General features: G+C 42.2%; 2 protein-coding genes across 2 annotated transcripts; both read right to left on the bottom strand.

Annotated features, from left to right (window-relative positions):
- Nucleotides 1-3,588: 3,588 nt before the first annotated feature.
- LOC147531648 (uncharacterized) lies at nt 3,589-4,149 on the bottom strand. The gene has a single exon (XM_086649776.1). The coding sequence runs from the start codon at nt 4,147-4,149 to the stop codon at nt 3,589-3,591; it is 561 nt and encodes a 186-aa protein (XP_086505902.1).
- A 7,508-nt stretch (nt 4,150-11,657) lies between these two features.
- Nucleotides 11,658-12,960, bottom strand: LOC147531647 (uncharacterized). The gene is made up of 3 exons (XM_086649775.1): nt 12,410-12,960; nt 11,988-12,255; nt 11,658-11,861 (listed from the first exon to the last, which is right to left on the bottom strand). Exons 1-3 carry the CDS (start codon nt 12,958-12,960, stop codon nt 11,658-11,660), a joined length of 1,023 nt encoding a protein of 340 aa, XP_086505901.1.
- Between the last annotated feature and the right edge of the window lie 13,234 nt (nt 12,961-26,194).

Below are 26,194 nucleotides of genomic sequence, written 5' to 3'. Positions count from 1 at the left end.
ACACTGCTAGGGTCAGTTCTTCCAGCTCCAGCTGCAATCACTGTACCATACTCATCTCTAATAATAGCCCCATAACCTGCATAATCCTGATCAAACGCCCCATCAGTGTTAATCAACACCGACCCTGCCGTTGGAGCCTTCCATTTCAACCCCTGCACACATTTAGACACCAAAGGCTTCACAATATTCGACCTTTCTAGTAAGCCAGAGTTTTCAGGGATAGATTCTATTCTCCCACACCATGCTTGAACTTTAATGACAGCCTCCTGCTTAATAAGAACAAGGATGGCGGCTGCACTCCTACTAATTTGCTGAAATGCTCTCGGGTTCCTCTCCTTCCATATATGGTACATATAGGAAGCAAACAACATACAACCAACTTTGTTAACAAACTTTCCTCCCTGAAGATGAGCCAAGCACCAGCTCATAGCATGGTCCCAATCATGAAATAGACAAGGAGTGATCCCTAACATAAATAATAAACCCCTCCAAACCTCACCTGAGTAGCTAACCCACTTTTTGTAGGAGGCAATCCAGAAGAATTACCAACCTGAGTACAAGTGGGTGCAGCAGAGGAAGGATGACCTACAGTAGCTGAACCAGGCTTAGCTAACTTATTAGTATTCATCTGAGTCCTAACCACCCACTCCTTAGTCGTTTCTAGCCTACCCACACCACCAGGTCCAGTATGCTGCTGCTCTTCCTTCTGCCCACTCTTTGGGGCATTCTGTCGAACACTTAACCTGCATCTTCCCACAGAGTGTCCAAAAGATCCACAGTTAGAACACTTTAATGGCTTCCCTGCATACTCCACCTTAACCTCAATCCTCCTCCATCCATCCACCACAAGGGGAATAATCCAAGGAAACATACACTCCTTCCCAACCTCTACCAACACCCTTGCAAAGGACATGCGAGTTTTACTCTCTGTTGGACCATCCAACATTATAGGGGTACCAATATTGCTAGCTATTCGAGCTAATCCTCTTCGAGTCCAAAGAAAACCTGGAACATTACTCAGACATACCCAGACAGGCAGTGAGTCTATCTCCTCAATCTCCTCTTCAATAAACAACCTCCAAGGACGAACCACAAATAATCGGTTAGGTATATAGATCGGCTCCATCTCCAACACTCGACTTCTATCTTCTTCCAGATCAAATCTAATAATAAAGGCAGATTCACCTTGAGACGTAAAATCTTCTCAAGGTATTACGAACCAAAATAAAGTCTAATCTCTTCCCTATAAACAATCCTACCAACCAGTTCTCACATTCTCTAATATCCTCTGCAAATTCATCAGTAGAAATAGCCTGAATTCGCTCATTATTCACCACCTCATGAGGAAAAAACTCCATCTTCTCATGTACAACTTCCTCATTCCTCTGAAATAATGAAGCCCAATTAGAGCAGAAATTGGAACTGCCACCTACTCTAGAAAAACCCGATCCCTTCTCACCATCACTTCCCTGTTTCGAAGGTAGCTCCGTTCCATAAGAACTCGAGCCTCCCTCACCAGGAGGAACTTGATTGTAGGGTCTGTTATATGGCTTCTTGCTTGTTTTGATCTGCTTCTCCACCTTGATAGCAAGCTTCTTTACGTCATCAAGAGTCCAGAAAGGCTGCAGCTCAACTTTGGTTGAAATTTCGTCATCCAAACCATGTACAAAGCGTACAATAATCCTTTTTTGTGGTTCTTGAACATCACACCGTAATTGCAGAAGATCAAACTCCCTTGTTTCTTCTACAGTCATCTTCTCTTGTTGCAAGTGTGTAAGCTTTAGGTACAAATCTTACTAGTAATCATCGGGTAAAAATCTCCTCTTCTTAAGTCGTTTTAGCTTCTCCCAAGACCTGATTCTGGTCTTGCCTTCTCTTAAACGTTGCGACTCAAAAGTATCCCACCAAAGGCTAGCATAACCCTTTAGCCTTAAGGTTGCTATTTTATACTTTTTCTCATCATCATAAATATTATATTCAAATGCACGTTCCAATGATCTTAACCAATCTAGATAGTCATCTGGATTTAGATTTCCTTCAAAATAAGGAAAATCAACTTTGAATTCTTCTTGCCGAGTGTGTTGTTGATGTGGTCGAGTATCTCTTCTTCTCCCACGTCCAGAACTAACACAATGATCATCATCAGAACTAAGAGAAACACGTTTGTCTTCATCAGAAGATGAATGGTTATCTCCAACTCTTTGTCTTCTTGGCTGCGCTTGCACATTCATGCCATTAAAAGCCTGGACCATTTGTTGCATTTGCTGCCTCATTTCCTCCATTTGCTGCCTCAGCGTATGCTTGGTCGAGAGTCAATCCTCTTGGAAATTCCATATTATCAAAACAGGGGATTTATAACTTCACTTGATACCACTTGAATTATAAGCTTCCGAATTATAATTTCACTCCACCAACCTGAATTAGAGCTCTGATACCACTTGATGCGTTGTCCCGGAAGCGTGAGTACAGAGTGAAAGGGGAGTATCGTAACAGAGTAACTAGGAAGATCCGGATCACCACACTTTTTTTTTTATTTTGATAAGCGGGAGAAGCCCGAAACGAGTACAAAGAAATAAGAAATCAAAAAAAAAAATCAAAAAAACAGCAAGGAAGTCAAACTACATCATCTCATTAGCCCCACCCTTTCCTCATTCTCACTGTACCTCTAGAGTCCGCATTAACGATATTGACTAATTCCACCGGAAGTTGACTAATATTCAAGTGAGTCACCCCCGGTCCAAGCTTCATCTTCGACAGGAAATCTGCAGCCTGATTGGCTTCTCTATAGACATGAAAGACACGAAAACTTCGAAATTGACTCCGGAGCCTTTGAACCCTCCTCCACAAACGCCTCGCCCTCCATGGTAATTTCTGATGTGGTTTTGCAAGAAGTAACTTGATATTCATCGAGTCAAGACCAAGTTCAACTTCCTGCAATCCGGCACTAAGTGCTAACTCCAATCCCAACTCAACACCCTGTAGCTCGTGTATGAAAATAGTCTGTCCATCAACCTGACCTGTAGCTGCCCTCACAACAGTCCCCTCCGAGTCTCGAATAATAGCTCCATACCCAGCATCTACCTCGTTAAGTGCACCATCTGTATTAATCATATATCTCCCAGCCATCGGCCGAGTCCATTTGCATAAAGTGTAAACCGGCTTCTGGAGAGAGATAGTAAGATTCCAGCGCTCGATGGTTCTCCGATTCTCCTCCGTATCTTCAAACCGTTTGGTAACAGTATTCAGCTTGATCCTCACTTCTTCACAAATAGTGTGGATAATCAGCTCCGGTGACATGACATTACTTCTAAATACCCTATTATTCCGCTCCTTGATAAAGTTGCCACCACAAAGTGATAAAGAAGCCGGTTGAGCTAACACCACACCTGGATAAAGTTTTTTTATTTGAAATGTTCAACGGGTTATAGGGCCCGACCCTTTACATCAAATAAGACTTATTTTGTTAAAACTAATAAATACAATAAAAACAACTACGGAGTAACGTTTTAAAAATTAACCTAAGTATACCGAACCCTAATTACACCTCTTTTATCATCTCGTAGTATATTCTGTAGATCTACTGGTATTTCATTGGGTAACATTTCCATGTAGCCTGTTTGAGGACGTAACTTGGATAAAAAAATCTGCGGCCTGGTTGATATCTCGGAAAACATGTATAATCGAACATTCCTCAAACCTCGTCCAAAGTGATCGAATTTCCCGAACCAATCGTGTGACCTGCCAAGGAGAGTTACCTTCGGTTTGGGTCAAGATAGAGACAGTTTGAGAGGAGTCTGTAGCTATCTTTATTCGTTGCTTATTAAATTTGATAGCCAGCCGTAGCCCCATAAGTACCCCCTGCAATTCATGCTTGATAACGGATTCACTTGGTACCACCGAGGCAGCTGCTATAACCAAATCTGCTTGGTCATCACGTAAAACTCCAAACCCACCATAAGAACCGTCAAATACCCCATCTGTGTTGATTAAGGTGACTCCCTCGTCTGGCCTATGCCATTTGCAAGTCCGAGGTGCCTTTAAAGACAGCGGTATGTTCAAATTCCACCGTTCTAGTAGTAGTTGGGCCTCCCTCGATGATGTGGGCTTCTTCCTCCATGATAGCACCTTCATTTTAATCTCACTTACCATTAACCTGAGGACATACTGCTGGGTTCGTGATTCTCCTCGAAACACCCTATTGTTTCGTTCGACCCACACATGATAGAAATAGGCCGTAAAAGCCATGCAGCCCAGTTGACTAAGTACTGAATTTCCTTTAAAAGCCTGTACACACCAGGTAACCTCCTCAGACAATACTCCCGTGTGATTGCGACTAAGGCCCAGCAAAAGTAGTACATCAGTCCAAATGGAAATAGAAAAGGGGCATTGGAAGAAAAGATGTTCGTCTGTTTCCTCCGCCGAATGACATAATGGGCAGAACGCATCAATTTGGACCCCCCATGTTCGTAGCTTCATTTTGGTTTTTAAGCCACCACCAGATGATAAAGACGCTCGAAATCCACCACCAATGGCTCTTCCAAAACCAGAGGATAAAGGAATTGATCTAAACAGATCCAAAGTCACAAATACTCTATAAATTTCCAATTCAATATTCTCTGATTTTTCCATTCATAATAAGCCTCATTATATAGAGGAGAATACATTAAATGGGGAAATAAAAGCTAGTCTAAATGCATTGAAACTAGATACATTGGAAACAGCTTAGTTTAAATGCATGAATATAGAAAGACTAGACTAAACTTTTTTTTTGCATTAATCAGCAGGCTAAAAAGGGAGCCAGACCCAAAAACAAAAAAGCCACACCCAACATTAGCCTATACCAGTAGGGTTAAAACAGAAATCCCACCTCTCCAAAGAAACAAAAGACATCAAAACAACCCTCATCAACAAACTAATGTTTATAAGACAAATACAAAAAATTGCACTGATTTTCTTCTAAAACGACTAACTCCTTGCCTGTCCTCATCAAGCGGCTGCAGCAAATCATGGTTAAACACAGAAGGGTCCAGCGTCCAGCACCTCCTCTCCCACAACAGTACCATTCTTGGAAAGCCAATCAGCAACTTGATTGAGCTCTCTGAACACATGCTTAATGGAGCATCTCCCAAATTCAGCCATTAGTCCTTTAATTTTCCTGTACAAACCAGCAGCTTTCTAAGGGGGAACAAGCTCCACTGATCTAAGCAAGTCACAAGCAGACTTAGAATCAGTGGCAACAACCACATTAGCAAAGCTGCAGGTCTTTAGCCAATCGTAGCCCAGCTTCTATACCTTGAAGCTCATGATATAAAACAGAGGAAGGAGTAGAGACACCTCTAGCAGCAACAAGAGCCTCCCCTTTATGATTCCTCAAGATGCAACCATAACCAGCCCCGGAAGGAGAGAAAGCACCATCTGTGCTTATCAAGACAGCATTCTTCTCTGGACCCTGCCAAACACATTCAATAACACCAGCTGTTACAAAGGAGAAGTCCAAATTCCATTCAGATGCAATCTGCCTGCTCCTTGAATTGTCCAAAACTTTGACAGAAGTAGCCATCATCTTCATTTTCACATCAGAGATAATGAGGAAGAGAACCATTTCTCTACTATGGGCAGCAACATTGTGAAGCCTCCTGTTCCTTTCCCACCAAATGTGGTAAAGGTAGCCATTAAAAGCAAGCCTTCCCAACAAATCAATCCCATCCTTCCCTTTAAACATCTTGGCAATCCAGTCCACCTCCCTCTCCCAATCATGAGTAGACACCTTGACAATACCAAGCATATGGAGCAGCCTGTGCCAAATAAAAGAGGAGAAAGGGCACTGAAAAAAGAGATGAAATTCATCCTCACTAGCAGAACCACACAACTCACATAATGGATCCAACTCAATGCCCCAAAATAACAATTTGCACTTGGTTTTCAAACCTCCTCTCAGAGCAACCCATGAGATAAAACTATGCCTAGGAATATTATGAGAGAACCACACCAACCTATGCCAAGAGAAAGTTGGACCAAATCTTCTAAGACCTTCATAGGTGCTTTTAAGAGTGAACTCACCGTTCTCATTAGCTTTCCAAACCCTGAGATCTTCCATGCTGTCTTCAATGGGAACTTCCTCAATCCTTTCAACAATAGGGCCTAAATGACCAGCCAAGTACAAGGGGATATCCCACTGACCCTGTTTAATACAAGAACTAACAGTAGCCCTGGCATGCAGCACACTGTCATATCTGAAAACCTGGCCAAAGAAATCATGAAGGGGGCCTAAAGGATGCCAATTATCATACCAGAAGCTAATAATATGACCATTGCCCGCCACATGAAAAGAAAATTGCAGCCCATAGCATCTATAATGATTGATGAAGTAATAATAAAGGCAGCAGCTTGGGGGTGCAGGTTAGAAGATAATGCCTCTAATCTTTTGTTTGCTGAGAAGTGGAACTTGAATGTAGTCTTAAGTAAGCCTAAGACCAGAGGTTACAAATGGGAAGGCCCTCCTCAAGGCTATATACTGATTAGTACAGATGGTTCTCTGAATGCTGATTCAGCTGGATATGGGGTTTTGATTCGAAATGCTGCTGGTGAGGTTCTCTGCCTTGGCCCAGTCCATTGATGTTCATGAGCTCCAAGGTGTTGAGTTTGGGTTGAGGTTGACTCATTCCCACCATTATGACAATGTTGTGATTGCGACTGATTCTATGATGTTGCAGCTGTTGCTCTCTAATTTCTCGAGGCTGCCTCCTTGGAATGCTTGGCATATTTGGCTAAGTATTAAAGTTCTTTGGGCTGGATTCCATAGTTGCAGGATCCGGCATGTGGCGCGTGAAGTAAATATGGCTGCGGATTTCTTGGCTAAGTTGAGGCCTGAGGGTGAAGTTGAGTTGGACCTGGGCCTTTTACCTACTGAGTTTGAGCGTATTGTAAATGATGTTAAAGTAGGTCGAGTGAGATTGAGGAAATGTTGGTAGGCTTGTTTAGCTTCTTTGCTTTTTTATTGTAGTTTTGCTGGTAGTTTTTTGCTTGTTTCCTTGTTCTGGGTCTGGGCCCTTTCCTCCCTGCTCATTAATGAAAAAAAAAGACTAGACTAAACTTAATGCTGAGTAATAAACGAAAATGACTCTTCAAGTCTTCGAGGATCTTCTTTAATGACCATAATTATCCATGTGATTGGTCCAACTTCAGTAAAGTAACGCTCGGACCCGGGTAGGAATATCGTCGTATCCCAGCGCAGCTTGTTCCAGACCTGCTTTATGATCCAGAGCTGTTTGGGTCAGCTCGGGTTGATCTAGCTCCGATGCTCCCGCATCACTTTTCCCCTCTGAGTTTTTGGTAGTCCTACAATAAAATCCATGCTCACATCATCCCAAGGCTGTATTGGAACAGGTAAAGGGGTGTACAGACCTGGTTGGAAATGACTCTTCATCTTTTGACACGTTGCACATCTTTCTATGATTGAATGAACATCCCTTATCATCTTGGGCCAAAAGAAATGCTCCTAAAGCATGTCCAATATTTTGTTAATCCCAAAATGACCAGAAAGACCTCCGCCATGTGCTTCACGAATCAGCAACTCCCGAACAAAACTCTTTGGCACGCAGAGCTGGTTTCCTTGAAAAAGAAATCCATCTTGCAAATGGTACTGATTTTGTAACTCCCTTTTTTCACTCATTATAGACTTCAACAAAGTCTAAATCTTCATCATATAAAGTCTTCAACAAATTGAATCCCATAATTCGAGAATCCAGAATAGAGATTAAAGCATACCTCCTTGAGAGTGCATCAACAACAATATTCGTTCTTCCAACCTTATACTTTGACACGAATGAGAAGGATTTAGAAATTCTACCCATTTAGCATGTCGGTTGTTCAACTTGTGCTGGTTGTTTATGAATCTCAATGCCTCAAGATCAGAATGCAAAACGAACTGACCTGGCTTCAATGAGTCAAAGCTCTTACAATAGCATAAAACTCCTTATCATAAGTTGAGTAGTTCTTTTGTGTTCCTGTAAGAACAGCTCCTATACCAACTCCACTAGCATCACACTCAACTTCAAACACTTGATTAAAATCTGGAAGTGCTAAAATAGGTGCTTCGCATAGCTTCTATTTCACCACTTTAAATGCCTTTTGTGAAGCAACTGCTCCATTCAAACTTGTCCTCTTCAAGCATTCAGTTATTGATGCCACGACAGTGCTGAAATTCTTCACAAAGCGTCTATAGAATGATGCAAGTCCATGAAAGCTTCTTACATCAGATTGGATTGCCGGAATTGGCCAACTCCTTATAGCGTCAACTTTGCTTTCATTAACTGAAATGCCCTTATCTGAAACAATATAATCAAGAAACACAATGCTAGAAGTAAAGAATTCACACTTCTCTGGCTTAGAATATAGCTTGTTTCTTCTCAACACCTTGAAAACTTCCCTGAGGTGTATAGCATGCTCTTCTTCAGTTTTGTTGTAGACAAGAATATCATCAAAATAAACCACAACAAACTTTCCAATTAAGTCTCGCAGGACCTGATTCATAAGTCTCATGAAAGTGTTGGGTGCATTGGATAACCCAAATGGCATGACTAGCCACTCAAACAAGCCACTCTTTATCTTGGATGCAGTCTTCCATTCATCACCTTCCTTCATTCTGATCTGGTGATATCCATTCCTTAGGTCAATTTTTGAGAATACCTTTGATCCATTCAGCTCATCTAGTGTGTCATCCAACCTGGTATAGGATAGTGATACTTGATAGTTATCTTGTTAATAGCTCGGCTGTCTACACTCATCCTCATCGAACCATCTTTCTTTGGTACAAGCAGAACTGGTACGGAACATGGATTCATGCTCTCCCTGACATACCCTCGATCAATCAGCTCTTGCACTTGTTTCTGTAACTCTTTAGTCTCTTCTAGATTACATCTATAAGCTGGACGATTTGGCAAAGGTGCACCAGGTAATAAATCAATTTGATGCTCAATACCTCGGTTTGGAGGTAGTCCGGGTGGTAAATCTTTAGGAAAACATCACTGAACTCATTCATCAATTTCAGCATCAATGGATGAGAAATTACTTCAGCCCCCTCATTCTTTTCAACCACCAGCAAAGCGAAGACCTCCTGGCCTTTACCCATCTTCTTCATGATTTTGGTTCCACCCAAAAACATGTTCTCCTTGCATTTCTCTGTTGCAGATTTAGCACACATAGTAGGTGATAAAGGTGCCAATGTAATATGCTTCTTATCCTTGTGAAAAGAGTAAGTGTTCTTGTACCCATCATGTACAGCTCTTCTAGCAAACTCCCACGGTCTGCCAAGCAATAGATGACAATCATCCATTGGACATCACAGATTACCTCATCATGGTAGTTCTTCCCAATAGAAAAGGAAAGTGCTACCTGTTTAGAAACCTGCAACTTGCTTCCATCAGTCAAGCACTTCAGCTTGTAAGGTTGTTGATGTTTTATAGTTGGCAAACTCAGCTTCTCCACAAGTGTACTAGATGTCACATTAGTACAACTTCCACTATCAATGATCAAACTGCAGACTTTTCCTTTGATTGTGCACCGACTCTGGAAAATAGCTTCTCACTGCTCTTCTTCTGTATTAGGAACATAATGCAACACCCTTCGAATCACCAACAATTCTCCTCGATCAGGTTGCTCAATGACTTCATCATCTTCCTCATGAACTTTCTGATCAGCAACTTCTAAATCATGAGATTCCTGCCTTAGCTATCTTCCTCAATCTCCTCAATCTCTTGAGTTGTCATAACTCTTCGATTAGGACATTCAGCTTGGAAATGCCCAAACCCTTGACATTTAAAGCACTTCTTCTTCAAATTCACATCCATAGGCTTTGATGAATTCTGAATTTCTGTCTTTTTGCTGTTACTACTAACATCACCTTTAACCACTCCTTTTGAAGACGAAACAACACTATAGGGTTTGGTGTATTTTTTTTTTGCATTGATGAGCAGGGATTAAAGGGCCCAGACCCAAACACAGAAACAAGCAAAAAGCAACAAGAAAACAAAAAACAAACAAAACAATCAAGCCCAAAACTTTCTCAATCTCACTCTGCCTCCCCTATCCTCCATAACTATCTTGCTCAAATAAGGAGGTAGCTTAGTAGGATCAAACTCAACTTCACCAAGAGGCTGCGCATCTTGGCAAGGAGATCAGCTGCCTGATTGACTTCCCTGTAAACATGCTTAACACAACAGCAATGAAGAGACAGCCAGAGCCTCTTAATTGACAACCACACAGACCAAGCATTCCATGGAGGAAGATTCTCAAAGCTAGAAAGAATTAAAAAAACAGCCATGGAATCTGTAGCAATCATGACCTTCTCAAGCTTATAGGCCTTAGCCAATCTCAACCCCACCTCCACACCCTGAAGCTCATGAACCAATACAGAAATGCCAGGGCTAGAGCCAGCCCCCAGAGCCACCACAACACCATTTTCGTCCCTAAGAATAACACCATAACCAGCAACATCTCTAGCTAAGGAGCCATCTGAACTAAGGAGAGCCCATCCATTAGGAGGAGGAACCCACTTGCAACCTCTAAACTTGGGTCTGAACAGGACCACATTAAGATTCCAGCTAGAAGTAAGAGTGAAGTTTTGTACATTATCCTCCAACCTGCCTTTCCATGCTGCCATCTTAAGCTTAACCTCATCAATAATCAAAAAGAAGACCACAACAACAGTTCTAGCTTTGTTTCTAAAAAGTCTATTATTCCTTTCCTGCCAAATATGATAGAAGAAGCTATTCATAACAAGTCTGCACATTCTAGCAACAAGAGAACCACCACTGAAATGGGCAACACACCAATCAATCTCAGCCTCAATAGAAGGAAAGCGCTGTCTAAGAAAACCCAAAGCAGCCAACAGTTGAAGCCAAAGTTCCTGAGCATACTTACACTCAAAAAACAAATGCAAGTCAGTTTCAATGAAACCACCACAAATGCCACAATTAAGTTCCACATTCATACACGAGGTGGAAGCGGGGTATGGAGCCATTATTCGAGATTCGGAGGGGATTGTTGTCAGAGCAGCCACAAGTCAGGTTGATGGACAGACTATCTTCATACACGAGCTGCAGGGTGTTGAGTTGGGATTGGAGTTAGCACTTAGTGTCGGACTGCAGGACGTTGAACTTGGTCTTGACTCGATGAATATCAAGTTACTTCTTGCAAAACCACATCAGAGATTACCATGGAGGGCAAGGCGGTTGTGGAAGAGAGTTCAGAGGCTTCGGAGCCAATTTCGGAGTTTTCGAGTTTTTCATGTCTATAGAGAAGCCAATCAGGCTGCTGATTTCTTGTCGAAGATGAAGCTTGGACCGGGTGTAACTCACTTGAATATTAGTCAACTACCGGAATTAGTCAATATTGTTAATGCGGACTCGAGAGGAACAGTGCGGATGAGGAAAGGGTGGGGCTAATGATTTGATGTAATTTTGATTTCTTTGCTGTTTTTTTGAATTCTTATTCCTTTGTATTCGGTTCGGGCACCTCCCGCTTATCATTATCAAAAAAAAAAAAGTTCCACATTCATTCCCCAAGAATGTAACTTCTCCCTGGTCTTGAGCCCTCCATTCAATATAAGCCAAGTGATGAAACAGTGCTTAGGAATGCACTGAGCAACCCACAGCAGTTTACTCCAACCCACCTCCTGGCTCCTTGAGGGCCTCATAAGTATCTTTGAGAGAATAAATCCCTCTAGAGTTCACCCTCCAAACAACCCTGTCCTGATCAGTAACCTGCAAATGGACCTCAGGGAGTCTAGAGAAGACAGTAGGTAACTCATAATACAAAAACTCAGGAACAAACCATTCCCCATCTCTAATAAACCCAGAAACCTATACATCCAAATGCAAGAAGGAACTATATCTGAACTGAGGTCCAAACAGGTCAATAAGAGGGCCAAGGGGATGCCAAAAATCTGTCCAGAAAGAGGTAGCCTCCCCGTCACCAAGAATATGCACCAAAAACTTTTGTGCACACTTCCTACCCTCAAGATTCCTTCTCCAGCACCAAGAGCAATCCTGTGGAGCATCCATGAGCCAGAAACTGTGTTGCTTTATAAGATTATGTTGAACCCATCTCACCCAAAGAGTCTCTTTATGGGTAACAATATCCCAAATATGTCCAAGGTTGAAAGCCAGGTTGAGAGTCTCAAGATCCCTGACCCCCAACCCACCCCCACTCTTGGCAAGGCACATAGTCTTCCACTTTACTGTCTTCTTCTTGGAGCTTAATTCAATACCAGTCCATATGAACTTATTGAGAATGTTGTTAATTTCCTTATACACCCTCTTAGGTAAAACAAACACAGACATCCAAATAAATGAGCATACTGTTGAGCACAACATTAACAAGAAGCAATTGGCCAGCAAAAGAGAGATACCTGGCTTTCCATGACTGAACCTTGCTAGAAATCTTCTGTATCAGAGGGAGGCAATCAGTGTAAGCAAGTCTGGTAGAAAGGAGAAGCAACCCAAGGTACCTAACAGGCAGGGAACCCTCTTGAAACCCCAGTATACTCATCAACTCCAATTTGCAATCATCAGTCATGCAAGCAAAGAACACATAACTCTTACTATTATTAGCAGACAACCCAGTGCAAAGGAAAAATTCATGTAAGACCTCTCTAAGAGCAATAGCAGAAGCAATGTCACCCCTCATAAACACCATCAAATCATCTGCAAAGCAAAGATGGGTGAGAACAGGACTCTTACATCTAGGGTGGAGGTGAAAAGCACCAGAACTTTGCTTCCTAAGGAGAAGGACAACAAACACCTCCATCACCATCACAAAAAGATAAGGAGAAATGGGGAAGCCTTGTCTGAGCCCCTTCTTCCCCTCAAAGTACCCATTAGCAGCACCATTAAACCACAAAGAACTTAGGGGTAGTGATGCAAACTTCGATCCACTTGACAAACCTATCAGGGAAGCCATACTTCTTAAGGATCTTTAGAAGAGAACTCCACCTCACTCTGTCATAAGCCTTTTGCAAATCAATTTTAACAGTGCACAAACTTCGATCCACTTGACAAACCTATCAGGGAAGCCATACTTCTTAAGGATCTTTAGAAGAGAACTCCACCTCACTCTGTCATAAGCCTTTTGCAAATCAATTTTAACAGTGCACCTAGGCTGGCCATCCTTCCTACCATAGGCTCTAACTAATTCATGAGCAAGCATGATGTTATCTTGTATAGATCTACCAGAGATGAAAGCTGGCTGATTTTCACTAACCAAATTTTTTAGGGTTTTTCTAAGGTTTTGCTGATCGGAAAGGCTGCTGGTTGGATTTTCCAGCCATGAAGGAGCTTTCTCACGGCAAAGATACTAGTTTAAGTCCGGCAATGATTGATTCTTATCTTAGTAATGATAGAGACATGAGAGATGAAGGTGAGATCGGTGAAGGAAGGTTCCTCTTGGCTGGGAACCGAGTGATTAGTGAAGATGAAGAGGAGGACATGGAAGAGGAAACCTCTCTGGTTTCACGTGAAGAACAGCATGGAAAAGGTCATGACCGTGTGAGAGAAGATGATTCCCCATCAAAAACAGTTGAGGAAACTAATCCAACCTTGGACAGATTGGTGAACAGAGAAGGGCTTGTGTTCTCGGCAAGTAAACCAAACCCTAATGCACATAAGTCAAGGAACCAGGAACAACGTGAAGACGGCCAACTCAAGTCGCAAACAGGTCAGAATTTGGGTAATAAATCATTAGCAGACGCAATAAAAACCAATATGTTCTCGAGTATCTTGCGAAACACTTCGAGGAATCAGCAACCAGTTACAATGGAAGGTTTAAACCACCACTCACCGGTGATAACAGGAAGAAACAATCACAACAGCAGTTTTCCAGCAAACCCTAGAGTTCCGTTAGCTGCTAGGGTTCCTGTTGCACCGGGACAGATTACTTCACCATTATTGAATAGTGAAGAGTTGAGTGCTGCACCTCACACGGAAGGACAACAGTTCAATTGGACTCGATTATTCACAAAGGAGAACTCCTCACAGAAAGCTCCACTGCGTTATACTCCACCTCTAGAGGTAAATGGCGAACGAGTAGCAGATTTTGACATTGCTGATTTTGGTGATCGTGTAAAATCATTTGATGATGTTTTAATTGGTAACTTTGTTGGTGAGAGATTGAGTTATGGTCTAGTACATAACGTCTTGGTAAAAAAATGGAACCCTAAGGGTGGGTTGAAACTAACAATTCATGGAAACTCGGCATTTGTGATTAAATTTGCATCAATGGAAGATAGACAGCGAGCAATGGAACATGAACCCATTTTTATTGCAGGAAGACTCTTTGTTGTCCGCCCATGGCGTCTACATATTGAGAAAGAATTACAGGAAATGAAAACATTACCAATGTGGGATGTGGGTTACCTTCCGTAATATCCCACTTATTTTCTGGACACCCGAAGGTATAAGTCGTATTGCAAGTATTCTTGGTAAGCCAATCATGCTAGATAGTCACACCGAATCGGAAGAGAGAATGGCTTATGCTCGTGTATGTGTTGAAATTAATGCGGAATGGGAGTTACCAAAAGAACTCAGAATTCGTGTTAAAGATGGTTCACAAGACGTGTTTGAGAAAGTGGCAGTTGAGTATTCATGGTTGCCTTCTCGTTGTGCCACGTGTAAAGTGTTCGGACATGACGATGTTGGGTGTCCAACACTACCAAAACAGCATGTGACATCAGACGTACATAAAAACCATCTTCGTACCACCAATGAGACTACCCGAGGAGCAACCACAACACAACATCCGAGAACTACTCAATTCCAGCAACCTCATGCCAAAAAGGTACCTCATATGAAACAAGATGGTGGGAGGAAAAGATCAGCAACAGGAGAAGGAAGAGATTCACAAGTTGTTCGTAATGGGGATGACAAAGACGAGATAACCGAGTGGACGATTGTTGCAAATAAAACTAAGCAATTCCAGGTGGGTGCGGGGTAGATTGGTAGAGTAGATCAGCAAAGAAGGAAGATACGTAAGAGGTTACCATCTCAAAACCAAGTCATCCCGAGTGGGAGCAACCGTAGCCAAACAGGTAACTCATTCTCAGCCTTATTGTCTATTGATGCTATTGGGAATGATGTGCAGAAAACCCATGAAAATAATGTTATTTCATGTGAGCCGGACCCTCATCAAGAGGACTTAACCCACCCAATGGAGGGTCAGCAACCATTATTGAATAACTCTGAGAGTTCGAAAGGAATTACTCAGAATCCCCCATTAGTTTAATGATTAATCTCGCATGTTGGAATGTGAGAGGTATTAATGGCTCTCTCCGTACGAAGAGTGTGAGAGATTTTGTGAGATTGAATCGTATTGGTTTGTGTGGCTTTTTGGAAACTCATGTCCAGGAAAGGAATAAGACTCGAATTCAGCGTGGTCTTAAACCTAACTGGACTTTTATTGATAATTATGTGGTTGTTCCGAATGGACGGATTTGGATTGGATGGGACCCGAGTAGGGTTGATTTCACTGTGTCCCATGTTGGAGGACAAGTTATTGCAGGTGGTGTTCGATTTCCAGATGGTTCGGGTTTTCTTTTGGCAGTGGTGTACGGTAGCAATAATACTGTTCGTCGCCGGGAGCTTTGGAGGGACCTTGAGTTTCTCATGATGGGTTCTGAGGCTCCGTGGCTAGTGTTAGGTGACTTTAACACCACGATGCTGGCCAATGAAAAAAGGGGCGGTAACAGCTTACCGTCTCAAGGCTCCAATGAGATGTTTGACTGTATTACCGATTTGGGACTGTTCGATTGCCCGTATACAGGTTGTTTCTATACATGGTCTAACAGGCAAATGGGAGTTGCTAATGTCAGTTCCAAGATTGATCGGGTTCTTATTAACAGCGGTTGGTTGACCTGCTTTCCTCTATCTAAAGCAGATTTTCCACCGCCCGGGGATTCAGATCACTCTCCTATTATTATACCGCTTGCTGCACCCAACATACACGGCGTACTCCGTTTAGGTTTTTTAATGCCTGGACGGAGGATCCCACGTTTCGAGCTCTTGTTGCTGATGTATGGAAGGTGTCAGTACGGGGTAATCCGATGTTTCGTATGGTGACTAAACTGAAAGCTTTGAAGGCTCGGTTGAATGAATGGAAGAAAGATCGGTTCAATGGGGTGACGAACCAGGTAACCATTAACCGGAATTTTTTACATTCAGTGCAGGTTCGATTGCAGGGAGATCCAGCAAACCAGGTTTTACGGAGGCAAGAGAGAGTAGCTACTGAAAACTATAGTTTCGTTGTACGGGCTGAAACAGCAATGCTCCGACAACGTGCTAAAGTTGAATGGCTCACTCTCGATGACAGCAATACAGCTTATTTCCATAACTCTATTAAGGAGCGGAAGTCACGGAACACTATTACTCGACTCACCAGAGAGGATGGTTCGGTGGCTGAGGATCCAGTGGAAATAGCCAATATGTGTGTGGATTTCTATCGGGGCTTATTCGGTCGGGATGATGAGGATAATGAAGCATCAGATCACATATCTAATGTGGAGTTCTCACGCCCACTGACAGAAGCTGAAGGAGCTCTTCTTACTATGAGGGTGACTAGAGATGAAATATATGGCAAACTATTGGTTCTGATCGATCGTCGGGGCCGGATGGGTTCTCTTCCCATTTTTTTAAGGCGTGTTGGTCGATTGTGGGAGATGACTTTGTGGAGGCTATTCAGAACTTCTTCAGCTCTGGGAAACTTCTCAAAGAGGTAAACTCTACTTTTGTGACTCTTATTCCAAAAATCGATAATGCTTCCTCAGTTTCGGACTTTAGACCTATATCTTGTTGTAATGTGCTGTATAAATGCATTACCAAGATACTCACTATTCGACTGAAGGGAGTTATTTATTCGATGATTAGTCCGAACCAGTCAGCCTTTATTTCAGGCCGTACTATCCAGGACAATATCATGCTAGCCCATGAGATTGTCCGGAATTACCATCGACCCACTGGTCCAGCGCGGTGTACGGTTAAGATTGACCTTGAGAAAGCGTATGACACAGTCCGTTGGTCTTCTCTATTCTCAGTCCTTGGTAAGTTCCATTTTCCAAGGATATTTATAGAATGGATACGGGCTTGTGTCACTACGTCTAAGTTCTCTATTTTGGTCAATGGTGAAGCCCACGGTTATTTTGATGGGAAACGGGGTTTACGGCAAGGCTGTCCGATATCTCCATATCTGTTTGTTTTAATGATGGAGGTATTCGCGGTTCTTATTGATCGAGAGGAAAGGGCAGATCGGTTTCTGCTACACCCTCAGTGTCTAGTCCCGAAGGTTACTCACCTTTGTTTTGCAGACGATCTCATGGTCTTGTTTCGAAGAGACATGGGTTCGGCTCAATCTCTAAAAGGTGTGCTAACTGGCTTTCATCGGGCGACGGGGTTGCAGGCCAACGTGCTTAAGAGTACTATCTTCTTTGCTGGTCTTTCGGCTCAAGGTCAGAGTGATATCACCACCATCCTGGAATTCGGTACTGGTTCTCTGCCTATTCGATACCTGGGATTACCTCTCATATCATCTCGTCTTACCTATAGTCATTGCATACCGCTGATCGATAAAATCAAGGGACGAATCCAATCTTGAAAGAGTCGCTTTTTATCGTTTGCGGGGCGTGTTCTTCTCATAAAGATGGTTTTGAATAGTATGTTACTATATTGGGTAGCGGTGTTTGTTATTCCCAAAAGGGTTATGAACGACATCAAATCCATCTTTAGTAAGTTCCTTTGGTCAGGTGCTGATATGGGGTGTAAGAGAGCTCCTATTGGCTGGGAAAGCCTTTGTTACCCAACTGATGAAGGGGGGCTCGGATTTCGTAATATCGAGATGTTGTTTGAGCCGTCTAACCTTCGCCATATATGGGATCTGGTTAGTGGTAAGACGACTTTGTGGGCTGATTGGGTGAGAAATAATCTCATCAAAGATCAACACTTCTGGACTTTATCAGCCTCGAGTAGAAGTTCTTGGTGTTGGCGTCGGATTCTAGCCAGCAGATCGATGGCCCTTCGACTCATTTGCACTTCTTTGGGGGATGGTCATGATACCAAATTCTGGACTGATTTATGGCATCCTCGTGGTCTTCTATTTCATGCTTTTAAGGAGACACATAGATACGACTCTTACCTTCATTTAGATGCCCGGGTTTCTCAGTTTATCGGGCATTCAGGCTGGGTTTTCCCTACGCATGTGGCAGCTATGTTAGGGACTATTGAGGTCGAGGCTAGAGAGGTGGTGGTAGACAGTACTCTTAGAGATGAGGTGATTTGGACGCCTAGCCAGAATGGAGAGTTTACTCTCAAAGAGACGTATGAAGCTATTCGACCTAGGGGAACTCGATTGAGCTGGATTTCATTAGTATGGTCACCGGGTGGTATACCCAAACATTGCTTCATCACGTCGCTTGCCTTCCAACAACGCCTCAAAACCAGATCGCTTCTGGCTAGTTGGGGTATGCCTTTAGACACTACTTGTGTATTCTGTGGGGGAGATGAAGAAACGGTTTTCCACTTATTCTTTGGCTGTTCGGTTACAAAGATTATATGGGAATCGTTATTACTCAAGATGGGATATCAGAGAGTATGTGCTACAGATTTGGAAGGAGAGCTACAGTGGTGCATTAATCACTTTGGTGGGCTTTCTATTGCTGCCCGAGTGGGCCGTCTGCTTCTAAAGGCCTATGTTTATCATATTTGGAAGGAGCGGAACAATAGGGTATTTAGAAGTGATGTCATGTCACCGGAGCTGATTATACACACTATTTGTGATGAAGTGAGGATCAAGCTGAATACTGTTACCAAACGGTTTGAAGATCCGGAGGAGAATCGGAGAACCATTGAGCGCTGGAATCTTACTATCTCTCTCCAAAAGCCGATTTACACCTTATGCAAATGGACTCGGCCGATGGCAGGGAGATATATGATTAATACGGATGGTGCACTGAACGAGGTGGATGCTGGGTATGGAGCCATTATTCGAGACTCGGAGGGGACTGTTGCGAGAGCAGCCACAGGTCAGGTTGATGGACAGACTATTTTCATACACGAGCTACAGGGTGTTGAGTTGGGATTGGAGTTAGCACTTAGTGCCGGATTGCAGGAAGTTGAACTTGGTCTTGACTCGATGAATATCAAGTTACTTCTTGCAAAACCACATCAGAAATTACCATGGAGGGCGAGGCGTTTGTGGAAGAGGGTTCAGAGGCTTCGGAGTCAATTTCGGAGTTTTCGGGTTTTTCATGTCTATAGAGAAGCCAATCAGGCTGCAGATTTCCTGTCGAAGATGAAGCTCGGACCGGGGGTGACTCACTTGAATATTAGTCAACTTCCGGTGGAATTAGTCAATATCGTCAATGCGGACTCTAGAGGAACAGTGAGAATGAGGAAAGGGTGGGGCTAATGAGATGATGTAATTTGACTTCTTTGCTGTTTTTTTCTTTTTGGGTTTTCTTTCATTGTATTCGTTTCGGGCTCCTCCCGCTTATCATAATCAAAAAAAAAAAATCTTAACTACCCTCTTGAGCCTAACAGTTAAGATCTTAGTAATGGTCTTATAAATCACATTGCAACATGCAATAGGCCTAAAATCATCCATAGTATTTACATTAGAAACCTTGGGAACTAAGGAAATAAGAGTGGCATTCACCTCACCCAGTAATTTCCCTGACTTGAAGAAGTTAACTATAGCTCTAGTGAAATCATCTCCCACTACTGACCAGCACTTCTTGAAGAAAAAGGAAGAAAAACCATCAGGGCCAGGTGCCTTGTCAGAACCAATAGTAGAAAGAGCAAAGACAACTTCATCTCTAGTCACTGGCTCCACTAAGACCTGCTCATCATAAGGAGACAAAAGTATTAGCAAAAGAAAAGAGTTAAGGATCTCATCCTCTCCACCAGCAGCACTGCCAAAAAAAGATCTATAGAAGCCCACACATTCATCCACAACCAGCTGAGGCTCCTCAAGAACCACCCCCTCACTATTAGTGATCTTGAAAATGCTATTCCTAGCTCTCCTCTCTCTAATGGTGTTATGAAAGAATTTAGTGTTGCTATCATCATCATTCAACCACTGGATTCTAACTTTCTGCCTCAACATAGAGGCTTCTGCACTAGCCAAATGAGATAAATCAACTACAGCTTGCCTCTCACTTCTTCTAAGATCCACATTATGAGGATCAGCATGGAGTGGCCCTTGGACTTCCTCCACCACCCTCCTAGCATCAACAACTTCCTCAGAGACATGAAGAAAATTGGCCACCTTCCACTGAACAAGCCTAGCTCTCACCCATTTCAATTCAGTAACAAGCTGGAACATAGGTGTACCCTCAACCTTTCCAGTCCACTCCTCCTTCACAAGATCTAGAAAGCCAGGCTCCTCACACCAAAAATTGAAGAATTTAAAAGGCCTTCTCCCAATAGAAACCACATCAACAAGGGAAAAGACAGCAGGGGAGTGATCAACCACCTCAAGTGGCAGGAAACACACCCTAGAGCTGGGAAACAACCCCAACCAATCAACATTGATCAACACTCTGTCTAGCTTACAGAACACACTTGCATCCCCGTCCTGCATATTATTCCAAGTATAATGGCAACCAGTGTAAGTGTTGAGATTTACACCCTTCTACTAGTGTTTATAGCGGAAATAAGACATCTAATGTCTACACTAGTATTCCCAGGATCACATGCATAAGCCTATGATAATCATTAATTAATACTAGAAAGATAAATACCTTATTCGCTAGTTTTCCCTCGAACCTTTCCAATTGCTTATGAGAAGACCAAGAGCTTCAAGCGTAGCTCCTCTACTTGGGACACGAGCAATCAATTTGATCTCCCACCTTGTTGTATAGCTAGCACACCAATGGTGGTTGGAAGAAGAACTCCTTTCTTCTTGACTAGATAGATAGTTCATGGGAATTAGCTCACTTTCTCCTCTCTACTTGATGTGGTAGAGTAAGAAAGCTTAGAGAGAAATTCTACACCTTATTCTCTGCCCTAAGAGTGTTTATATAGAACCCTAATAAGAATCCACCTCCTTTTAGGTTTCCTAAAACACCCTTTAGAATAAGATATAGGGAAATTATCGAAAATAGCAACTAGTTGATATTTTCTCAATTCCCTAAGGAGATGACGTCCAAACCCAGCCAAAATTGGAAGATTTAATGTTCATAACATAAGGAAACGTCCTTCCAAAAATCAGCCCAATCCGAGCCCTAAAAGTGCCCGAATCGGCCTAGGCACAAAACCCCGTTTTTGGGCCTTTTGTACTATCTTTGCCTAATTCCTTTTTAGGCCTATGAGATATGTTTATGGGACACTCCCATGATTATATCTCACTCCCACTAGTCATATCCTAGATCAATTTCTCACTCTTATGTGTAACCCGTTGTAGGATCCGATCGAAGTTAGCCGCGAATTACTTCGTAATTCGACGATCGTAGTTGATCTCTAGCTACAACTCTACGATCCCTAAATCAATCGGACTTGATGATCTTCCACATCAATTGTCCTATCCGACAAATTGTTCGCATTATCACCTTGGTCGAAGGACATCTCCTTCAACTCCTTCAGACTCCCACTTGGACTTAGAACAAGTACAATGCTCGATTCCGATGTCACTTAGTATCCCATCTGATACGTCACGTCATTCATACTTTCTTGATCTCGAGTACAACTGTCAAAACAAATGATTAACTTTTAATCCATTTGAGCACGGCCATGCATTTTCAGTTGTTGCTCGTCAAGTGGCCCGAGGACATAATCCATTCTTGCGCTCCCACTCAACTTCATGTCTATCCTGTCCTTCCCAGTATCCGTTTTTATAACCTCCTTTTACGGCGCGGCGTTTAACAGAACCAAAGTCAGACATTCCTTACATAAGATGAGCTGAGCACTCATGTTTTGAGGAATCTCTTCAATCTTGCCTTTATGAGAAGTTTGACGATTTCATCATTCTTTGGATGAACTTCTCATATTGAGGGTTATTCCAGCGTATAATCCTTATTATGCACTCACGTAGTCGAATCGAATACACTATTCCTATAGCCCATGAAACTGCGCTATCCCATCGACTCCCGTACTAGTCTTCGTGAGTCATTGTTGTCCATGCAATGACCTGGACTAGGGAATTGATAATTAATCACTCCAAGTTCACTTAGTAGGGTTTCATTCATCAGATCACGTATCTAACAAGCCTACTCGGAGAGTTTTCTTTATCGTGTGGATTGTCTCTTAAAATACCAAACCAAATTTTAAGGACAAAATAAAATTCCTTTTATTCTATTTATCGAATGTAAGTAATTAGGCACAGAAACTCTTTTATGAATCCAAATTACATTTGTTGCCATTTCTCAATGCGCTTTATACCAATGTCCCTCATGTGTGAATCATGTTTGGGCTGAGGTAACGGTTTGGTCAACGGATCTGCAACGTTGTCATACGTATGAACCTTGCAAATTACCACATCTTTTCTTTCTATGATTTCTCTAATCAAGTGGTACTTCCTTTGGATATGTTTGGATTTTTGGTGCGCTCTTGGTTCCTTGGCTTGGGCTATTGCTCCGTTGTTGTCACAATAGAGAGTTACGCCCTTTTCTATGCCAGGTACGACACCAAGTTCTATCATGAACTTCTTGATCCAAACTCCTTCCTTTGCAGCTTCCGAGCCCGCTAGGTATTCTGCTTCAGTGGTAGAGTCTGCAACTGTGCTCTGCTTGGAACTTTTCCAACATACCGCTCCTCCATTCAGACAGTAGACGAACCCAGATTGTGATTTGAAGTCGTCTCTATCCGTTTGAAAGCTTGCATCCACATGGCCTACAACCTTTAGTGTATCTTCCCCGCCATATACCAGGAAATGATCCTTAGTCCTTTTCAGGTACTTTAGGATATTCTTGGCGGCGTGCCAGTGCGCTTGGCCTGGATTTGATTGGTAACGGCTGCACATGCTCAAAGCATATGAGACGTCTGGGCGAGTGCAGATCATGGCGTACATGATTGATCCTATTGCCGAAGCATAGGGTACCTTCATCATGTGTGCTAGCTCATCAGGGCTCTTAGGACATTGATTTTTGCTAAGCACATACCATGTGACATGGGAAGGAATCCTCTTTTGGAGTTTGTCATCTCGAACCGTTGAAGAATCTTATCTATATAAGTTTCTTGACTAAGTCCGATCATCCTCCATGATCTATCTCTATAGATCTTGATTCCTAATATGTATTCTGCCTCCCCTAGGTCCTTCATAGAGAAGCATTTCCGAAGCCAGACTTTAACTGATTCCAACATCGGAATATTGTTTCCTATGATTAATATGTCATCGACATAAAGGACTAAGAAAACTAGGTTACTCCCACTAACCTTCTTGTAAACACAAGATTCTTCTGCATTCTTGAGAAATCCAAATTCTTTGATTTTCTCGTCGAATCGAAGATTCCAACTCCGGCTTGCTTGCTTGAGTCCATAAATGGATTTCTTAAGCTTGCAAACTTTTCCAGCATTGTTGGAATCTACAAAACCTTCGGGTTGTGTCATGTACACATCCTCTTCCAAGTGTCCGTTCAGGAAGGCGGTTTTGACATCCATTTGCCAAATCTCATAATCATAATGAGCTGCAATTGCTAGAATGATCCGAATGGATTTAAGCATTGCGACAGGTGAAAAGGTTTCATCATAGTCTATACCATGAGTCTGTTTGTATCCTTTTGCCACGAGTCTAGCTTTGAAAACGCTAACGTTTCCATCCTTGTCAGTTTTTACTTTAAAAACCCATTTGCATCCGATTGGTGTTGATCGATCAAGTTCCATACTTGATTTTTTGACATGGAATCCATTTCCGATCTCATGGCCTTTAGCCATTTTTCGGAGTCGCGGCTCGTCATAGCTTGGTTGTAGGTACTCGGCTCATTATCTTCTAACAGTAGGATATCTGTTTTCTGAGATAATTCCTAGAGCCTTTGAGATCTACGAGGGGCCTGAGCAACTTTTGGAGTGTTCTCAACTATATGAGATGTCTCCTGCGAATTTAATTCGACTTGAGCGGGATGTACTATCTCGACCTCATTCTCCTCTTCCATACTTTGTGTATAGATAGGAGCCGCTAAACCTCTTGATATCTCTATATCTGTGTTTATTTTTTGCTCATATCGAATTTCATCGATATCTACATTTCTCCCACTTGTCTGCTTGGAAAGGAATTCCTTTTCAAGGAAGACACCATCTCGAGCAACAAACACTTTGTTCTCAGATTCGTGGTAGAAGTAGTAACCCCTTGTCTCTTTTGGATAGCCCACAAAGAGACATTTGTCTGATTTAGGTGCGAGTTTATCTCCTTGTAAACGTTTTACATAAACTTCGCATCCCCAGACTTTGAGAAAAGACAGCTTTGGAACCTTTCCAAACCATAACTCATATGGCGTCTTTTCTACATCTTTTGACGGAGCTCGGTTAAGTGTGAAAGCAGCCGTTTCTAGAGCATACCCCCAGAACGTGTTTGGAAGATTTGCTAAACTCATCATAGATCGAACCATGTTTAACAAGGTGCGATTTTTCCTTTCAGAAACACCATTCATCAGGGGTGTTCCTGGCGGAGTGAGTTGAGATACTATACCACAACTCCTAAGATGATCGTCAAATTCTTGACTCAAATATTAACCACCTCGATCGGATCGAATGGCTTTTATTTTCTTGCCAAGTTGATTCTCTACTTCGTTCTGAAATTGTTTGAACATGTCAAACGATTCGGACTTATGCCTCATCAAGTATATGTAACCATAACGAGTGAAGTCATCCGTGAACGTGATGAAGTAGCCATAGTTACCTCTCGCCGGAGTACTCATTGGTCCGCATACATCCATATGTATGAGTTCCAAGGGTTCTTTGGCTCGGTCTCCTTTTCCTTTAAAAGAAGACCTCGTCATTTTACCCATTAAACATGATTTGCATGTGTCATATGATTCTAAATTACACGAACCTAGAAGTCCATGCTTATGGAGCTTCTTCATGCGTGTCATGTTAATGTGACCCGAACGACAATGCCAAAGGTAACTTGGATTTGAATCACTAGACCGTAGCCTTTTGGTTTCTATGTTAAAGACTTCGTTCTCAATATTCGTAATATAGAGACCGTTGTATAGCTTAGCACTGGTATAAAACATTTCACCTTTGGCATTTCACCTTTGGCATATTCGTAATATAGAGACCGTAGCCTTTTGGTTTCTATTATGTACCCTCTATTTCTAGAAACAAATAAAGAACAACGCTGGTTTTTTATTAATAGGTGATATCCCTCTTTGTCTAATTCTGAGACAGAGATAATGTTTCTAGAAATAGAGGGTACATAATAGCAATTATGAAGTTCTAAAACTAGACCAGTTTCTAAAGGTAGACTGAATGTTCCTACAGCTTTCGCAACAACCTTTGCTCTATTTGCTACTCGTAGGACAAGCTCCCTTGCAGATAAATACTTGATTCCCTGAAGGCCCTGCACATCAATAATGATATGAGCACCACATCCGGTATCGAATACCCAGGATTGAGAATCAAATGTATTTGCTAAGTTAACTTCGATAACATAGATACCTTGGTCGGAACCGTGAGTTCCTTCTTTCTTCCCTTTGTTTTTCTGAATCAGTTGAAGTTCTTTCTTTGATTCAGACATTCCAATGCCACTCCGGATTGCCTTGGAAGTCCCGTACTTCCTCAACCGTGATTTGTTTCGGGACATGTCCCTTAATCGACAGATGATTGTGTACGCATCCATTTTCCTGAATCTCTTTTGAAGATTAGGCTCCATTGTGGCCAACATAATAAGGCAAGTTACTGAAATTAACTTCATCCGGATACTTTTTGCCTGCTTTTGTTCCTCAACCTTTGAGTTCGCAGTTATCCTTGGAATAGGGGTATCCAGTACGCTTTCTTTGTTTGTAGACTTGATAACACTTCTCAATCTCTTTTCCCAATCAAGGAAGTTATCCATGTTCAATTTGTCCTCATCGAGGATTGAACATAGGTTAAAAAGATTGATTTTTGCCATAGTAAAACTACATGAAATAAAAAGAGGATTTTGCTAAGTATTACATTCGATAATTTTTGCAAAAAGTCCTAAGTTTTTGCCACATTATTCAAGATAAAATGTGTCCCTAGAT

The sequence above is a fragment of the Eschscholzia californica genome, unplaced genomic scaffold, assembly GCF_041429995.1.
Source record: "Eschscholzia californica isolate CP2 unplaced genomic scaffold, dmEscCali1.0.p SCAF_6, whole genome shotgun sequence".
In the NCBI taxonomy this organism is placed as follows: domain Eukaryota; kingdom Viridiplantae; phylum Streptophyta; class Magnoliopsida; order Ranunculales; family Papaveraceae; genus Eschscholzia; species Eschscholzia californica.
The sequence above is the reverse complement of the archived record's forward strand: the minus strand, read 5'-3'. Positions and strand labels throughout refer to the sequence as shown.